General features: G+C 42.8%; 1 protein-coding gene across 4 annotated transcripts in view; it reads left to right on the top strand.

Moving 5' to 3' along the window:
• LOC132401748 (ecotropic viral integration site 5 protein homolog) overlaps positions 1–14569 on the top strand; it is a 269778-nt gene that overhangs the window by 151659 nt on the left and 103550 nt on the right. For all 4 annotated transcript variants that reach the window (XM_059983911.1, XM_059983913.1, XM_059983912.1 and 1 more), the window contains 3 exons: positions 3332–3490; positions 10588–10734; positions 12966–13061. In XM_059983911.1, the coding sequence (XP_059839894.1) occupies positions 3332–3490; positions 10588–10734; positions 12966–13061 (402 nt within the window). The remainder of the gene's footprint in view (positions 1–3331; positions 3491–10587; positions 10735–12965; positions 13062–14569) is intronic.

Raw genomic sequence — 14569 nt, 5'->3', positions numbered from 1 at the left:
ATTTTTTTTTATTGAAGTTCATCATCAAACTAACATTTCCATAAGATGTATTTCAGATACTATACATATATATCATATAGTCATATTTGCCACAAATCTCCACTTAATATTTATCTGAGGTTTACACTTATAGAAAAGAGAGGAAAGAAAGAACAAGCAAAAGGAGAAAAACTATGTACAAGTAGGGAGTGATTTTTTTTTACAACTTATTCAATAATTTGTGAGAATAAAATCAGGCCTATGAGGTATTATGTAATTAAACCATTTTTCCCAGTTTGAATCAAATTGTTCTGACTTATGATTAACAAATGCTGTTATCTTCTCCATCTTGTAAATGTTCATTGTAATTTCCATCCATGCGTTTAAAGTTGGGCTCTCCTGTGATAGCCATTTTCTGGTAAGAGTCTTTTTACCAGCTACCAACAGTATGTTCATTAAATATTTATCTCTTTTCAACCATTCTTGAGGTATATACCCAAAATATACGGTCTTACTTTCTAAGGGTATTTCACATTTAAAGATGTCTTGTAGGGTCTTGGAGTGTATCCCACTCCAATTGTCTTTGATAACAGGGTATTTCCAGAAAATATGATAATGGTTTGCATTTTGACTTCCACAATTTCTCCAGCAAACAGGGAGGTTACTATCATAATGGGATTTCTGAGAGGATGTAATAAAATATCTTACTAAGTTTTTCCATCCAAACTCCCTCCATTTCTGTAAACTGGTACACCTCCATAGATACCTGTATTATTGTATTGGGAGAAGGCAGCACATCCTTTCTAAAATAAAGAGTTCAAATCTGCACAATACTCCAAGTGAGTCTTCACCAGTGCTTCATAAAGTTTCAACATTACATCCTTGCTTTTGTATTCCAGTCCTCTTGAAATGAATACTAACATCACGTTTGCCTTCCTCACCACTAACACAACCTGCAAATTAACCTTCAGGGAATCCTGCACAAGGATTCCCAACTTCCGTTGCACCTCAGATTTTTGTGTTTCCTCTACATTCAGAGCATTGTCAACCCTTTCATTTCTTCTACCAAAGTGCATGACTAGACATTTACTGACACTGTATTTCATCTGCCATTTCTTTGCCCATTCTCCTAATCTAAGTCCTTCTGTACTCACCCTACTTCCTTAAAACTACTTGACCCTTCACCTATCTTCAATATTTGTATCACTTGCAAACTTGACCACAAAGCCATCAATTCCATCATACATATCATTGACATGTAGTATAAAAAGAAGTGGTCCCAACATAGACCCAATAGTCACCAGTAACCAGCTTTAAAAGGCTGCTTTTATTCCCACTCTTTGTCTCCTGCCAATCAGCCACTGTTTTATCCATGGTGGAATCTTTCCTGTAATACCATGGGCTCGTAGCTTGTTAAGCAACTTTGTGTGTGGCACTTTATCAAAGGTCTTCTGGCAATCCAAGTACACAAAATCAAGTGGTTCTCCTTTCTCTATCCTATGTGTTATTTCTTTAAAGGATTCCAACAGATTTGTCTGGCAAGATTTTTCCTTGAGGAAACCTTACTGACTACGGCTTTTTTAAATCATATGCATGGTTAAGAGGTGCAGCTGTTTTTCATACCAAACATTAGAATGGAGTAGAAATCAGAACTAAGTGACTTTGACTGTGGAATGATTGTTGGAGCCAGACAGGGTGGTTTGAGTATCTGAGAAACTGCTGATCTGGAATTTTCAAGCACCACAACATTCTCAGAAGTTCACAGAGAATGGTGTGAAAAACAAGTATCTAGTGAACAGCAGTTTTGCAAGTGAAAGGCCTTGTTAATGAGAGAAGTCAGATGAGAATGGTCGGACAGGTTCAAGCTGATAGGAAGACAATAGTAACTCAACTAACCACGCATTACAGCAGTGGTGTGCAGAAGAACATGTGGGCTAGAGGTTGCAACGCCTGTTTATGAGAGCTACTTCCGATCATTGAAGATGAGGGAGCATCTGCAGGATAAAAGGGAACAAAGTCATTTGTTTTTTGAAGAGGTGTGTTGAAGGTAGATTTAAAGATGGTAAGAAAACAAATATTAATATCAGCTCACATGGGAACGGAAAATTGAATGATCATAAGGGTCAGGTGCAGGAGGTGGGTGTGGGGAGTGAGATGAGAAAAATGCAAGTTTGACGGTAGAAGCCTAGAAATCTGGCTAGATAGAATGGGGTAACACTAGCAACTTACTGGATTTTTCCCAATTTTAATGACAAAATTCTTCAACTTCTTTGCAGCAAAGTATGTGGTTTGAAAGGATGAAATCTCATTTAGTTTAGTTGATGGATTGCAGTGGGGGAAAGTATTTTATGCTAATATAATATAAGTAATCTACACCTCCTTTTCAGCCTTCTGCCTTTAATGTTTGATGCAATTAATGATACCACTGAATTCCTTTTGGGTGGGATAACTCTTGCCTAATTTCATTCTTGATCAGCTAGTCACAAGTGAAGGCAAAATGATTGAGCAGATTGTAGCTGCACCAGTTTTATGTCAATGGGAAGCCATCTGAGATTTTGAATGCATATTGTAAATAAATTCAGTAGAAATAATGTTGTAATCATCAAAATAGAATGATGGACTTCATAGGCCAAGCAACAAAAGCATGTCAAGGGAAGACCTTTCAAAGGTTATTTACAATAGTTTATTTATTTGCCTTGATTGAAAATTGTTTAATTTCATTTCCTGTAGATAAATGTAAGGAGAACAAAATAATTGTTACTCCTGATCTGATGCAACACAAAAAAAATGAGATAAAGAACACCATAGTAATAATTTTAAAACATAATAAATATAAATATTGTATAAATACTGCATAAGATAGTTGATTGTGTATCCATAAAGCAACACTAGGCTGTACTTAAGATGACTGATGCGAGGTAATAAAGTAATGGTGGAGTTGGTAGCTAGAGCTGTTGATCAGTCTTACTGCTTGTAACTGTTTTATACTTTTAAAAAAATGTCTACAGTGAAGAAAAGTATGGCATCAGAGTTAATTGTGTATGTAATAAGGAGGACTGAAAAATATGTGTGAAAAGATATCTGAGGTGTAACATTAAGGTATATAAGATTGTAAATCTGGTAATTTGCTGAAATCAAAGTGGACAGAATGACAGGCTCAAATTTCTAATAAAGCACAATGGAATGACAACATTAGAATTATTTAATAAACCACTGATGAAGCTGTTAGGTCCTTTAGAATTTAGTATGATTGAACTGAAGACCTAATAGTACATAAGTTGTCTTTGTCTATTGGTTAATATTCCCATAACGAAATAATAGACATTTTCTCTAATTTTCGAATTGATTCCAGCGTCATCTGGCTAGAACTACTAGCAGGTGGAAAGATTCACCTCGAAAGAATGCTGTGAGTGAATTACAGGATGAACTGATGACTGTACGCCTCAGAGGAGCAGAAACACAGGCTGAATTGAAAGAGGTTAAGCAACGAATGTTGGAACTTGAAACACAGGTACAAACAGCAGTTATTGACTTTACCCGTGAATTAAAGTTTGCTTCATAGATTTAATGCTAACATGACTTAATGGTATAATTCTTTTTATTCCCAGTTTTATTCACTTTGTTCCTTGGGGGATACTGAGAGATCAGTATGTTGGTTGGTGAACTATTTGCTGACCCTGATTGTTTTCCATTTTCTTTTTCCTAATCCTTCCTTTTATTGAGGGAAGCTAGGTGCATTTTTTCTGGAGCAGAAGAAGTTAAGAGGGCAGCACGGTAGCGTAGTGGTTGGCACAAAGCTTTGCAGTACAGATGATCCAGGTTCAATTCCTGCCATTGCCTGTAAGGAGTTTGTACGTTCTCCCTGTGACCACGTGGGTTTCTTCTGGGTGCTCCGGTTTCCCTCCACAGTCCAAAGATGTCCCGGTTGGTAGGTTAATTGGTCATTGTAAATTGTCCCATGATTAGGCTTGGATTAAATTAGGGGATTGCTGGGTGGCATGGCTCAAAGGATCAGATTATTATTACACACTATTATTATTATCAGATTACTATTCCACACTGTATCTCAATTAATCAATCAAGAACCAACTAACGTAGAAAAATTATAATGGGCATAGGTAGGATAGACTGCAGGAATCTCTTATCTTCTGATCAGAAGTGAACAAAACTAAAGGACATAGATTCAGGGTAAGGTGTAAATGAGAGATTCATAGGAGCCCTTTTCCGGATGGGGAGTAGAGAGTATAAAGATGTGCTGACAGAGAGTGATGGGTGTAGAATTTAATAAGCATGTAAACAAGCACTTGGAGCCAAGAAGGCTACAAGCCAAGTGTTGGATGATGTGAGTAATACAGATGGATGCAGCTGTTTAATGTGGCTGAAAGGTTTGTTTCCATGCTGTATGAATCTGTTAGACCATTCTGCTTTGGTATTCCAGGTTACAGTCCATCACTGCAACAACTCATAATGCTAATAATCTTTATTTTTCTAACATGAGATGTAAAAGGCTATTAGTTGAAATTAGAACTAAGTTTAATTTCAGGAAGTGTTGATCACTTAAATCACGCTTTAGATATGTAACACTGTTTCTGAGATGCTGTGCGGTTCCCTCTAATGACCTTTGTAGATGTCATTGTTGATAACTTTGAGGTTTACTGGAAATACCATTGAACATGACAGATGAGTTGCTTTCGTCTGAATTCGGAGCAATTCGAGATGAACATCCTTTAAGATGCCAAGGGGAGGGAATCAGAAAATGAAAAGGAAGCCTGTGGTAGGGTAGAAATCTGGAGAGATTTTGTGATGAAGGAGCGCCAAGTGAACAATGATGGTGATTGGACAAGGAAGGGAGCAAAAGGTCAGTCTGGAGGAGGTGTTAAATGAGTAAAGCAGTATTTGTAATTACTGTAGGAAAACAGTGTGAAATGGAAATATTGATTAGGTTGATTTTCTGAGACTGGGTCCAGAAGTCTGTGAGGCACATTTCTGGAGGCTGTAACACTGTGGAGCCAGAAATTGCCTCTGAAGGTGGCAAAACTAGCAATAAAATACAACAATCTGTTTGCCACTGCTGGGATGGGATATCAAATGGCTTTTTAAGAAGAATTAAACATGAGGTATTTGTGTAATAACTGAAGAAACATTGATAGAACTTGTATTTAGTTAAATTGTACTTCATCAGCAGGTAGATTATGCTAATGATAATAAGGGGAGGTTGAACAAGCGGGTTATTTTCACTGGATCATCGGAGGCTAAATGGTGACTTGATGGAAATATAGATAATGATGACAGGAACAGATCGGTCTCTTCCCCCCCCCCCCACCCCACCCCCGGTTAGAAATGTTAAATACTTGGGAACATTTGTATTACATGATAGGGAGAATGTTTAAAGGAGATGTGTGAGACTATTTTTATTTTACACTGTGTGATAGGTACTTGGGACACGCTGCCACAAGAGGTTGCAGACACAGGTAAACAGCGATGTTTAGGAGGCATTTATACAGATATACAAGCAGGCAGGGAATAGAGGGATACAGACTTAAGTGCAGGCAGGTGGGATTAATTTGGAATAGCATTATAATGGGTTAAAACATGGTGGGCCCAAGGTCCTGTTCTTGCTTAAACTGTTCTATTGTAGCGGTGTGCTACACGCAGCGCTAAAATGACGACATGGAATCGGTAACTGCAGTCGAAGGAAAAACTTTATTCGAAATCCTCAGCCTCACTTTTAAGCCTCCCTCAACCTGCCCCCCGTGGCGCAGAGGCTCCAAAGCTCTGTGCTTGCAAACCCCCGTAGGCTATCTAATTGTGAGCCGGTTCGGATGTGCCAGGAAATGGGTCGCCACATAACCCCCCCCCCCCCCCCAGAACCGGCGATACACCCCCCAATGTCCACAGTCTGGGCCAGAACCTGCCTGGGAGGTCGGCCTCTGCGCCGAGGTGCCGGAAACTCGGCCGGTTGCGCCAGGTCCACATGGGCCGGTTTGAGGCGGTCCACCGTGAAAACCTCCTCTTTCCCCCTAACGTCCAGCACGAACGTGGACCCGTTGTTCCGGAGCACCATAAACGGCCCCTCATATGGCCGCTGCAGCGGTGGCCGATGCCCGCCCCTTCGTACAAACACAAACTTACAGTTCTGTAGGTCTTTGGGTACGCAGGTCGGGTGCCGCCCGTGCTGTGAAGTGGGTATGGGGGCCAGGTTACCGAGCTTCTCGCGTAGTCTGCCCAGGACTGCTGCGGGATCTTCCTCTTGCCCCAGTGGGGCTGGTAGGAACTCCCCGGGGACGACCAGGGGCGCGCCGTATACCAACTCAGCCGACGAGGCGTGCAGGTCGTCCTTGGGTGCTGTGCGGATGCCGAGTAGGACCCAGGGAAGCTCGTCCGCCCAGTTGGCTCCTCGCAGGCGGGCCATGAGGGCCGACTTCAGGTGACGGTGGAAACGCTCCACTAGCCCGTTCGACTGTGGGTGGTAGGCAGTGGTGTGGTGCAGCTGAGTCCCCAAAAGGCTGGCCATAGCTGACCACAGGCTGGAGGTGAACTGGGCGCCTCTGTCGGAGGTAATGTGGGCCGGTACACCAAAGCGAGATATCCAGGTGGCGATCAGGGCTCGGGCGCAAGATTCGGAGGTGGTGTCGGTGAGCGGGACCGCCTCTGGCCATCTTGTGAACCGGTCCACGATAATCAGGAGGTGCCGTGCTCCGCGCGACACTGGCAGGGGGCCCACAATATCCACATGAATGTGGTCGAAACGCCAGTGGGCGGGATGGAACTGCTGCGTTGGGGCTTTGGTGTGCCGCTGCACCTTGGCTGTCTGGCAGTGCATGCACGTTTTGGCCCATTCACTGACCTGTTTGCGGAGTCCGTGCCAAACGAACCTGCTGGAAACCATCCGGACAGTTGTCCGGATGGAGGGATGCGCCAAGTTATGAATGGAGTCGAAAACGCGGCGCCACCAGGCTGTCGGGACGACGGGACGGGGCTGGCCGGTGGCGACGTCACAGAGTAGGGTCCTCTCACCCGGGCCCACGGGGAGGTCCTGGAGCTGCAAACCGGAGACTGCGGTTCTGTGACTCGGAATCTCCTCATCCGCCTGCTGCGCCTCTGCCAGTGCCTCAAAGTCTACCCCTTGGGAAAGGGCATGAACGGTAGGGCGAGAGGGCGCATCCGCCACGACATTGTCCTTACCCGAGATGTGCCGGACATCCGTCGTGTATTCAGAGATGTAGGACAGGTGGCGTTGCTGGCGGGACGACCAGGGGTCGGACGCTTTCGTAAACGCAAAGGTAAGTGGTTTGTGGTCCGTGAACGCGGTGAAGGGCCGACCTTCTAGGAAGTACCTGAAATGCTGGATTGCCAGGTAGAGCGCCAACAGTTCCCGGTCGAAAGCACTGTACTTGAGCTCGGGTGGCCGCAGGTGTTTGCTGAAAAACGCCAGGGGTTGCCAGCGACCTGCGATGAGTTGCTCCAGCACCCCACCGACTGCCGTGTTAGATGCGTCCACTGTGAGGGCGGTAGGGACGTCCATTCTGGGATGTACCAGCATTGCGGCGTTCGGCAAAGCTTCCTTCGTTTGAACGAAAGCGGCGGCGGACTCCTCGTCCCAGGTAATATCCTTGCTCGGACCCGACATCAGGGCGAACAGGGGGCGCATGATCCGGGCAGCTGAAGGGAGGAAGCGGTGGTAGAAATTGACCATACCTACGAATTCCTGAAGGCCTTTGATCGTGGTGGGTCGGGGGAAGTGGCGGACCGCATCTACCTTAGCGGGCAGAGGGGTTGCCCCGTCTTTAGTAATCCTGTGGCCCAGGAAGTCAATGGTATCAAGTCCGAACTGGCATTTGGCGGGGTTGATTGTAAGACCGTACTTACTCAGTCGGGCGCAGAGTTGACGGAGGTGGGACAGATGCTCCTGACGACTGCTGCTGGCTATGAGGATGTCATCCAAATAGATGAACGCGAAGTCCAGGTCCCGTCCCACCGCGTCCATTAACCGCTGGAACGTCTGTGTGGCATTCTTCAGGCCAAACGGCATGCGGAGGAACTCGAAAAGGCCAAATGGGGTGATGAGAGCCGTTTTGGGGACGTCGTCAGGATGCATCGGGATTTGATGGTACCCTCAGACGAGGTCTACCTTGGAGAAGATCCGTGCGCCGTGCAGGTTTGCTGCAAAGTCCTGAATGTGCGGCACAGGGTAGCGGTCCGGTGTGGTAGCCTCGTTCAGCCTGCAGTAGTCGCCGCACGGTCTCCAGCCTCCCATCGCTTTGAGCACCATGTGCAGGGGGGAGGCCCATGGGCTGTCAGACCGCCGGATGATCCCCAATTCCTCCATCCTCTGGAACCCCTCCTTCGCCAGTCGGAGCTTGTCCGGGGGAAGCCACCGAGCGCGGGCGTGGAGGGGTGGTCCCTGGGTCAGGATGTGGTGCTGTACGCCGTGTCGGGGCATGGCTGCTGTGAACTGTGGTGCCAGAACCGATCGGAAATCCGCCAGGACCCTGGTGAAGTCGTTGTCGGACAGCGTGATGGAGCCGAGGTGAGGGGCTGGCAACTGGGCTGCACCCAGGGAGAATGTCTGAAAGGTCTCGGCGTGTACCAGTCTCTTCCTGGGCAGGTCGACCAGTAGGCTGTGAGCTCGCAAAAAATCCACACCCAGAAGCGGTTGGGCTACGGTGGCCAGTGTGAAGTCCCACGTGAACTGGCTGGAGCCGAACTGTAGCTGCACCTGACCTTACTGTGCTGCCATTCACGGCCCTCAGGGGGGGACCCGGTGCCCTGCTGCGGGTGTCGTAACTCGTCGGAGGTAAAACGCTGATCTCAGCCCCAGTATCGACCAAAAACTGGCATCCCGACCTTCTATCCTACACATACAGGAGGCTATCCCGATGGCCAGCCGCCGTAGCCATCAGCGGTGGCTGGCCCTGGCGTTTCCCGGGAACTTGCAGGGCGGGCGACAACGGCAGGCTTCTGCGCCCCACCGCTGGTGGTAGAAGCACCAGTGTTCATTGGGCCAGGGGTTGGCGGGCTCTGCGGCCGGGCCTGGACTGGTTTGCTGCCGGGAGCGTGGCTGGGAGATCTGTGCGATGGACGCCCCGCTCACCTTTTTGGCGTTCCACAGCAAGTCCGCCTGGGCTGCCACCTTCCGGGGGTCACTGAAATCCGCTTCGGACAGCAGCAGGCGTATGTCCTCGGGCAGCTGCTCCAGGAATGCCTGCTCAAACATGAGGCAGGGTTTGTGTCCGTCGGCGAGAGACAACATCTCATTCATTAAAGCCGATGGAGGTCTGTTGCCCAAGCCATCCAGGTGCAGTAAACGGGCAGCCCGCTTGCGCCGTGAGAGTCCGAAAGTCCTGAGGAGCAGGGCTTTGAATTCCGTGTACTTGCCGTCTGCTGGGGGCGACTGTGCGAACTCCGCGACCTGGGCCGCTGTGTCCTGGTCGAGGGAGCTCACCACGTAGTAGTAGCGGGTGTCTTCTGAGGTGATCCGGTGAACGTGGAATTGGGCTTCGGCTTGCTGGAACCATAGGTTCGGGTGCTGTGTCCAGAAACCCGGCAGTTTCAACGAAACCGCATGAACAGAGGCGGCGTCGGTCATTTCTGGTCCAAAAATCGTTTGGACCGTCGGGGTCACCAATTGTAGCGGTGTGCTACACGCAGCACTAAAATTACAACACGGAGTCGGTAACTGCAGTTGAAGGAAAAACTTTATTCGAAATCCTCAGTTCACTTTTAAGCCTCCCTCAACCTGCTCCCCGTGGCGCAGAGGCTCCAAAGCTCTGTGCTCGCAAACCTCCGTAGGCTATCTAATTGTGAGCCGGTTCGGATGTGCCAGGAAATGGGTCGCCACACTATGCAGATGATCAGTTTTCCTTGAAGTGTAGAGTTATAGTTTTGGCTTATTGAAGCTACTTATAAATTATTGCTATGGCAGAAAATTAATAATTCCTGATTTAATCCACCAAGAGATAAAACTATTGGTCTCATAGCAAAGTATTCAAGCTGTTGAAAAGTTGAAAGAAAAAAAATTAGTTAGCTGTAAGTTGGTTTTGACTGAACAAAACTTTTAATGCTGTGGTAAACAATACATATTTCTCTTGGAGGGGAGTAGAATGTCAAGTAGATTTTTTTAGCCATGAAAATAATTTGTTTTGTTGAGTTTATTCTATATACAAACAAATTTTTGATTTTGCCCAAAAAGATTCAAATGGGATTTATATTTTACTGTTTTACACTGTTACTTTTTTTTTATCCAATCTGGTTATGTTTAGCCAACTGCATCTTGTCCTGGTCTCAAATACAGCAGATCCACTGTAGAGGGCACTGAATTCAAGCAGGCATTGCTAAAAGGAATATTTTTGCTTCAGAACCTGATGATCTTCAAAGTGCCATTGCCTGTAGTTGCCTATAAGCATTACTCTCTTTTGAAAGAGTATGTGAAAATAAGTGTACTTAATTGATGTACCTGTGGAGAAAATGTATGCGATATTCCAATGAAATTAGCCTTTTTTTCCCATTATTTTTCTGAACTTGTGAAATGGGAATTTAGAAAAGGAATTTGGAAATTACAGTTTCTAATTTTTCTTGCATCTGTTTCTACCCCCATGGAAACCTCAGAACCAAATCAGCAGTAACCAGCTGTGTCGAGCAGAAAAAGAGTGCAGCAGCCTCCGTGAGAAGGTGCAATATCTCACAGCCCAGAATAAGGGACTACTCACTCAATTAAATGAATCTAAACGAAAAATGGCTGAAATGGACTGCAAGGTACAGTATATGAAGTACATTCTATTCAGAGTGAAGCAAATAATTGTAGTGACTTAATTTTTGTCAGAAAGCATTTTCTGTGGGTAGGTTATCTGCTGTTCCTCAAAAATGTGAGGAAGAAACAAAGAATTTTTGAGGAAATTGATGAAGAAATTATGATTTATGTGAGAAAGTCATGTTCATAATAACAGTGCTCTGCAAAATTGTTGCAAGGAATGTAATAATCTGAGTTCATTTTGCACCTTCGCAAGTTGTTGTGAAGTTAAATAAATTGAGGATAAATAAATTTTTAAACTAACCATCAAAAAAATACCCATTAAAATCAAACTGGTTTGGTAGTATTTTTCAAGAATGATCACAGCATCCCAGTTCACTCTGGTTTGTCCATAATCTACCCTACTAATGTTAGGCTGGATGCCAGTTGAACTCCAAAACTGCACCATGCAGTCATACTTGCCTTTTTTGGCCTTGTGGCTTTCAGCAAACGGCTGGGTTTCTGTGGTCATGTTTACAATACAAAGGAATCCTTGAGCAGCAATCGGGTTACATGTGATGTTACTGTTGAATTGTCACTTCACTATCTAGCTGACACAGAAACTGGCTCTTCGGCCTACCACATTCAAACAGACCTTATTGTCCATCTACAAAAATCCCAATTTCCAATGTGAAGACCATACCCTTTCCAACTTAAGTGTCTGTCTAAAAGCTGTCTCTTCCCACATACCAAAGACATACAGGTTAGAGTTGGCAAAGTTGTGGGCAGACTACTTTGGCACTAGAAGTATGGTGATCCTTGCAGGCTGTGTTGATTGTTTCAACAAACTTATTTTTTGAGGTATCTATTGTGTTGGTATCTATTATAGCTGTAATTTTACAACTAGTAAAATTTTCTGTTACACTAAGGCTATGGGATATTGATGCCAAATTACTTGTGTAAAGCATCTGTCATGATTACTCATATTCAGGTATTCAAGTTAGTTTACACAAGTTTAATTTTATACACCTTTGGTTATTCATATCTGTACATGCAGTTTAGATTTTGTTTTCATTAAGAATATTGCAGTACCTATAAAGCAATAATATTTTCATTAAACTTTCAGAAATCAATACCAATTCCAAAGTGCTTAATAGATTACAATATGAATTACCAAATGAAAAGCTTCTACTTTTTTGTTTAGTCAAGTATTATACTTCACTCACTTGTGCACATGAACCTTTGTGTCTTGCTCAATCCACTTAAGAGCATCTCCAGTTTACAATAACTACTTCAACATAATTGTGTTCCGGCAAATCCATCTGTAGGCAAAACCAGTATCTGCACCCACGGCAAGGTATCCTCTTCAAAGAGATTGGCTCCTGCAGCTGCAAATTTATCAATATTGAAAAGCTTTCAATGTGAATTTTGCTGTAACTTACAAGCTTTTAAGTGGTTATAAAACCACAATCTCAGAAATTGCAGTCGTTTAGATGTTTATAAGATTGTAATAACTGCAAACCTGCCTGATTTCCCAAGGTCTAGGTATCCATGGGTACTTATGTGAACCAGCGAAATATCTTGAACTGGTTTCTTAAAGTTTAAAATACTATGTATGTAATATTGGCAGTGTTTTTTCCATGTTTTTTTGAGAAAAGAAATACTGCTATCCAGGGTAATTGCATCAAATGTGAGATAGCATTCACCAGCAGCAAGTTTAAGAAACCAGATATTTTTCAGTGAAAATATTTAACTTTTGAGTCAAAAGTTTGTTTTCAGAGTACAATAGTTAATTGTTTTGGATATATTCATTAACTAGGATGAAGTTCTTCAGAATATTTCATTTCTATAGTACACCTGACGTGGTTAAATGATGCCTTTTGAAAGCATCATTTGAAGTTGAAATCAAAAACTCTGCAGTTCAGTAAAGCTTTAATGGATTAACTAATTTTTATTCTTTTCCTTATTCAAAATCATTTCAAGTTTAGTGAAAATTTTTAAAAATTACTCAAGTTTACTATATGTGAAGAATAGGTTTTTGCTGTTTTTCTGCCAGATTTAATTTTTAATTGGGGAACCATCACATGAACCTTGTCTCTGCTTCTCTCTCCCTCCCCCCAATCAAATAAATTTAATAAATAAATTTAAACCGTGAAATAGTATCTTATGCTAGTTTTAATGAGTTCATCTAAGAGAAATTCTCTAATGTTTTACTGGATATATTATTTACCTTTTAAGTAATTTAATTTAATTTTAGAATAAAGAAGATGTGATGACAGTAAGACTTAGAGAAGCAGACAGCATTGCAGCCATGGCTGAACTTCGACAGAAAATTGCTGAACTGGAAATGCAGGTAATGAAAATGAAGTTAAATTTAATGGATGCTTTTCAGTAGTCTTTCTAGATTTTACTTGATCAGAAATGTTCAGTTATAGTTTGGATTCTGATAGTTTCCAGTTAGTTTAACAAAATCTTGACACATCCTTTAACCACATTGAAATTCTGTCCAGTTCATGATGTGTCCGCTGTTGCTGAATGTGTTCCTTGTTGCTAAATCAGCAGATTATGTCAGAGTTTCCTGTGGTCTTGTATGCACATTATGATATCAGGTGTTATTACTGAACTAGTAGAGGCAGTGTGCTTCTGATTTCCTGTTTCAATTGTTGCTTTACATTTGTAGGATTACATTTCCTTAAATACACTGTAAAATTAATCCAGCATGAAAAACAGTGAATTCAAGCCATTGTACTAGAACAATATCACTCGGAGTTTAGGTAATGGGCTCAGATTGATGTCATAGCAGTATTATTCAATGAGAATTTTTGATTTTTTTAAAAACCAGGTAATAGATGAGCATGATCACCTGTGTCTTTGTTGCTTATTCATTTCTTTACCTCTGTAGATCTACAGGATAAGATTGGTTTTAGAAACTCTTCCTCAAGGTTTTGACAGGTATATTAATGTACAGTTTAAATTCAGTCTTTTTATATGGTTGACCAAAACTAATATTTTTAAAGCTACATAGAAGTTTTATTTTTTATAACGATCATCTATTATGAGTTAAAAGGCTTGACTATTGAGGCAATAATTTGCTTTAAACATCTCAGCTACAACATCTTCTTAACGTGGTAGTAATCTGTTGTCATCCCAAATGCTGTGCATTATTTCACTGATCAAAACTTATAAAAAGTGTTCTTGTTGCTTTGCCTTTTTTTCCTCAGAAATATTTCCGTCTTTTCCTCATTCAACTATCTGAAATGATGCACAAGCTGCTTGTTCATGTCTTACTCATAGAATTTAATTGAAAATACATTTTTGAAAATGTCATAAATTTATTCTAAATGGGAGCTATTCCAACTATGTCAATACAAGTTGAGAAGTATGTAGAGAGTAAATGAGCATTGGGTTATGTTGTTTTGAATTAATTTAAATTAATTATTTTCTTAAAGCGATTTTCTTTTTATATTTCGTCTTGATTCTTGTAAAATGATGGGTTTGGTGCTCCAGCTGGAGCTTTCTTGCCATCATCTGTAATGTAGTAAACAGGATCAATGAATTTTCAGATGACACCAAGATTGGGGGTATCGTGGACAGGAAGGAAGGCTGTCAAAGCTTGCAGCAGGATCAGGACCAGCTGGAAAAGTGGGCTGAAAAATAGCAGATAGAATTTAATGCAGACAAGTGTGAGATACTATATTTAAGAGGACAAACACAGTGAGTGGAAGGGCAATAAGTGCAGTAGAACAGAAGGATCTGGGAATACAGATCCATAATTCCTTGAAAGTGGCATCACAGGGAGATAGGATCATAAAGAGAGCTTTTAGTATATTGACCTTCATAAGTCAAAGTATTGAGCACAGA

Source organism: Hypanus sabinus, chromosome 11 (genome assembly GCF_030144855.1).
Source record: "Hypanus sabinus isolate sHypSab1 chromosome 11, sHypSab1.hap1, whole genome shotgun sequence".
NCBI classification, from domain to species: Eukaryota; Metazoa; Chordata; class Chondrichthyes; order Myliobatiformes; family Dasyatidae; genus Hypanus; species Hypanus sabinus.
The sequence above is the reverse complement of the archived record's forward strand: the minus strand, read 5'-3'. Positions and strand labels throughout refer to the sequence as shown.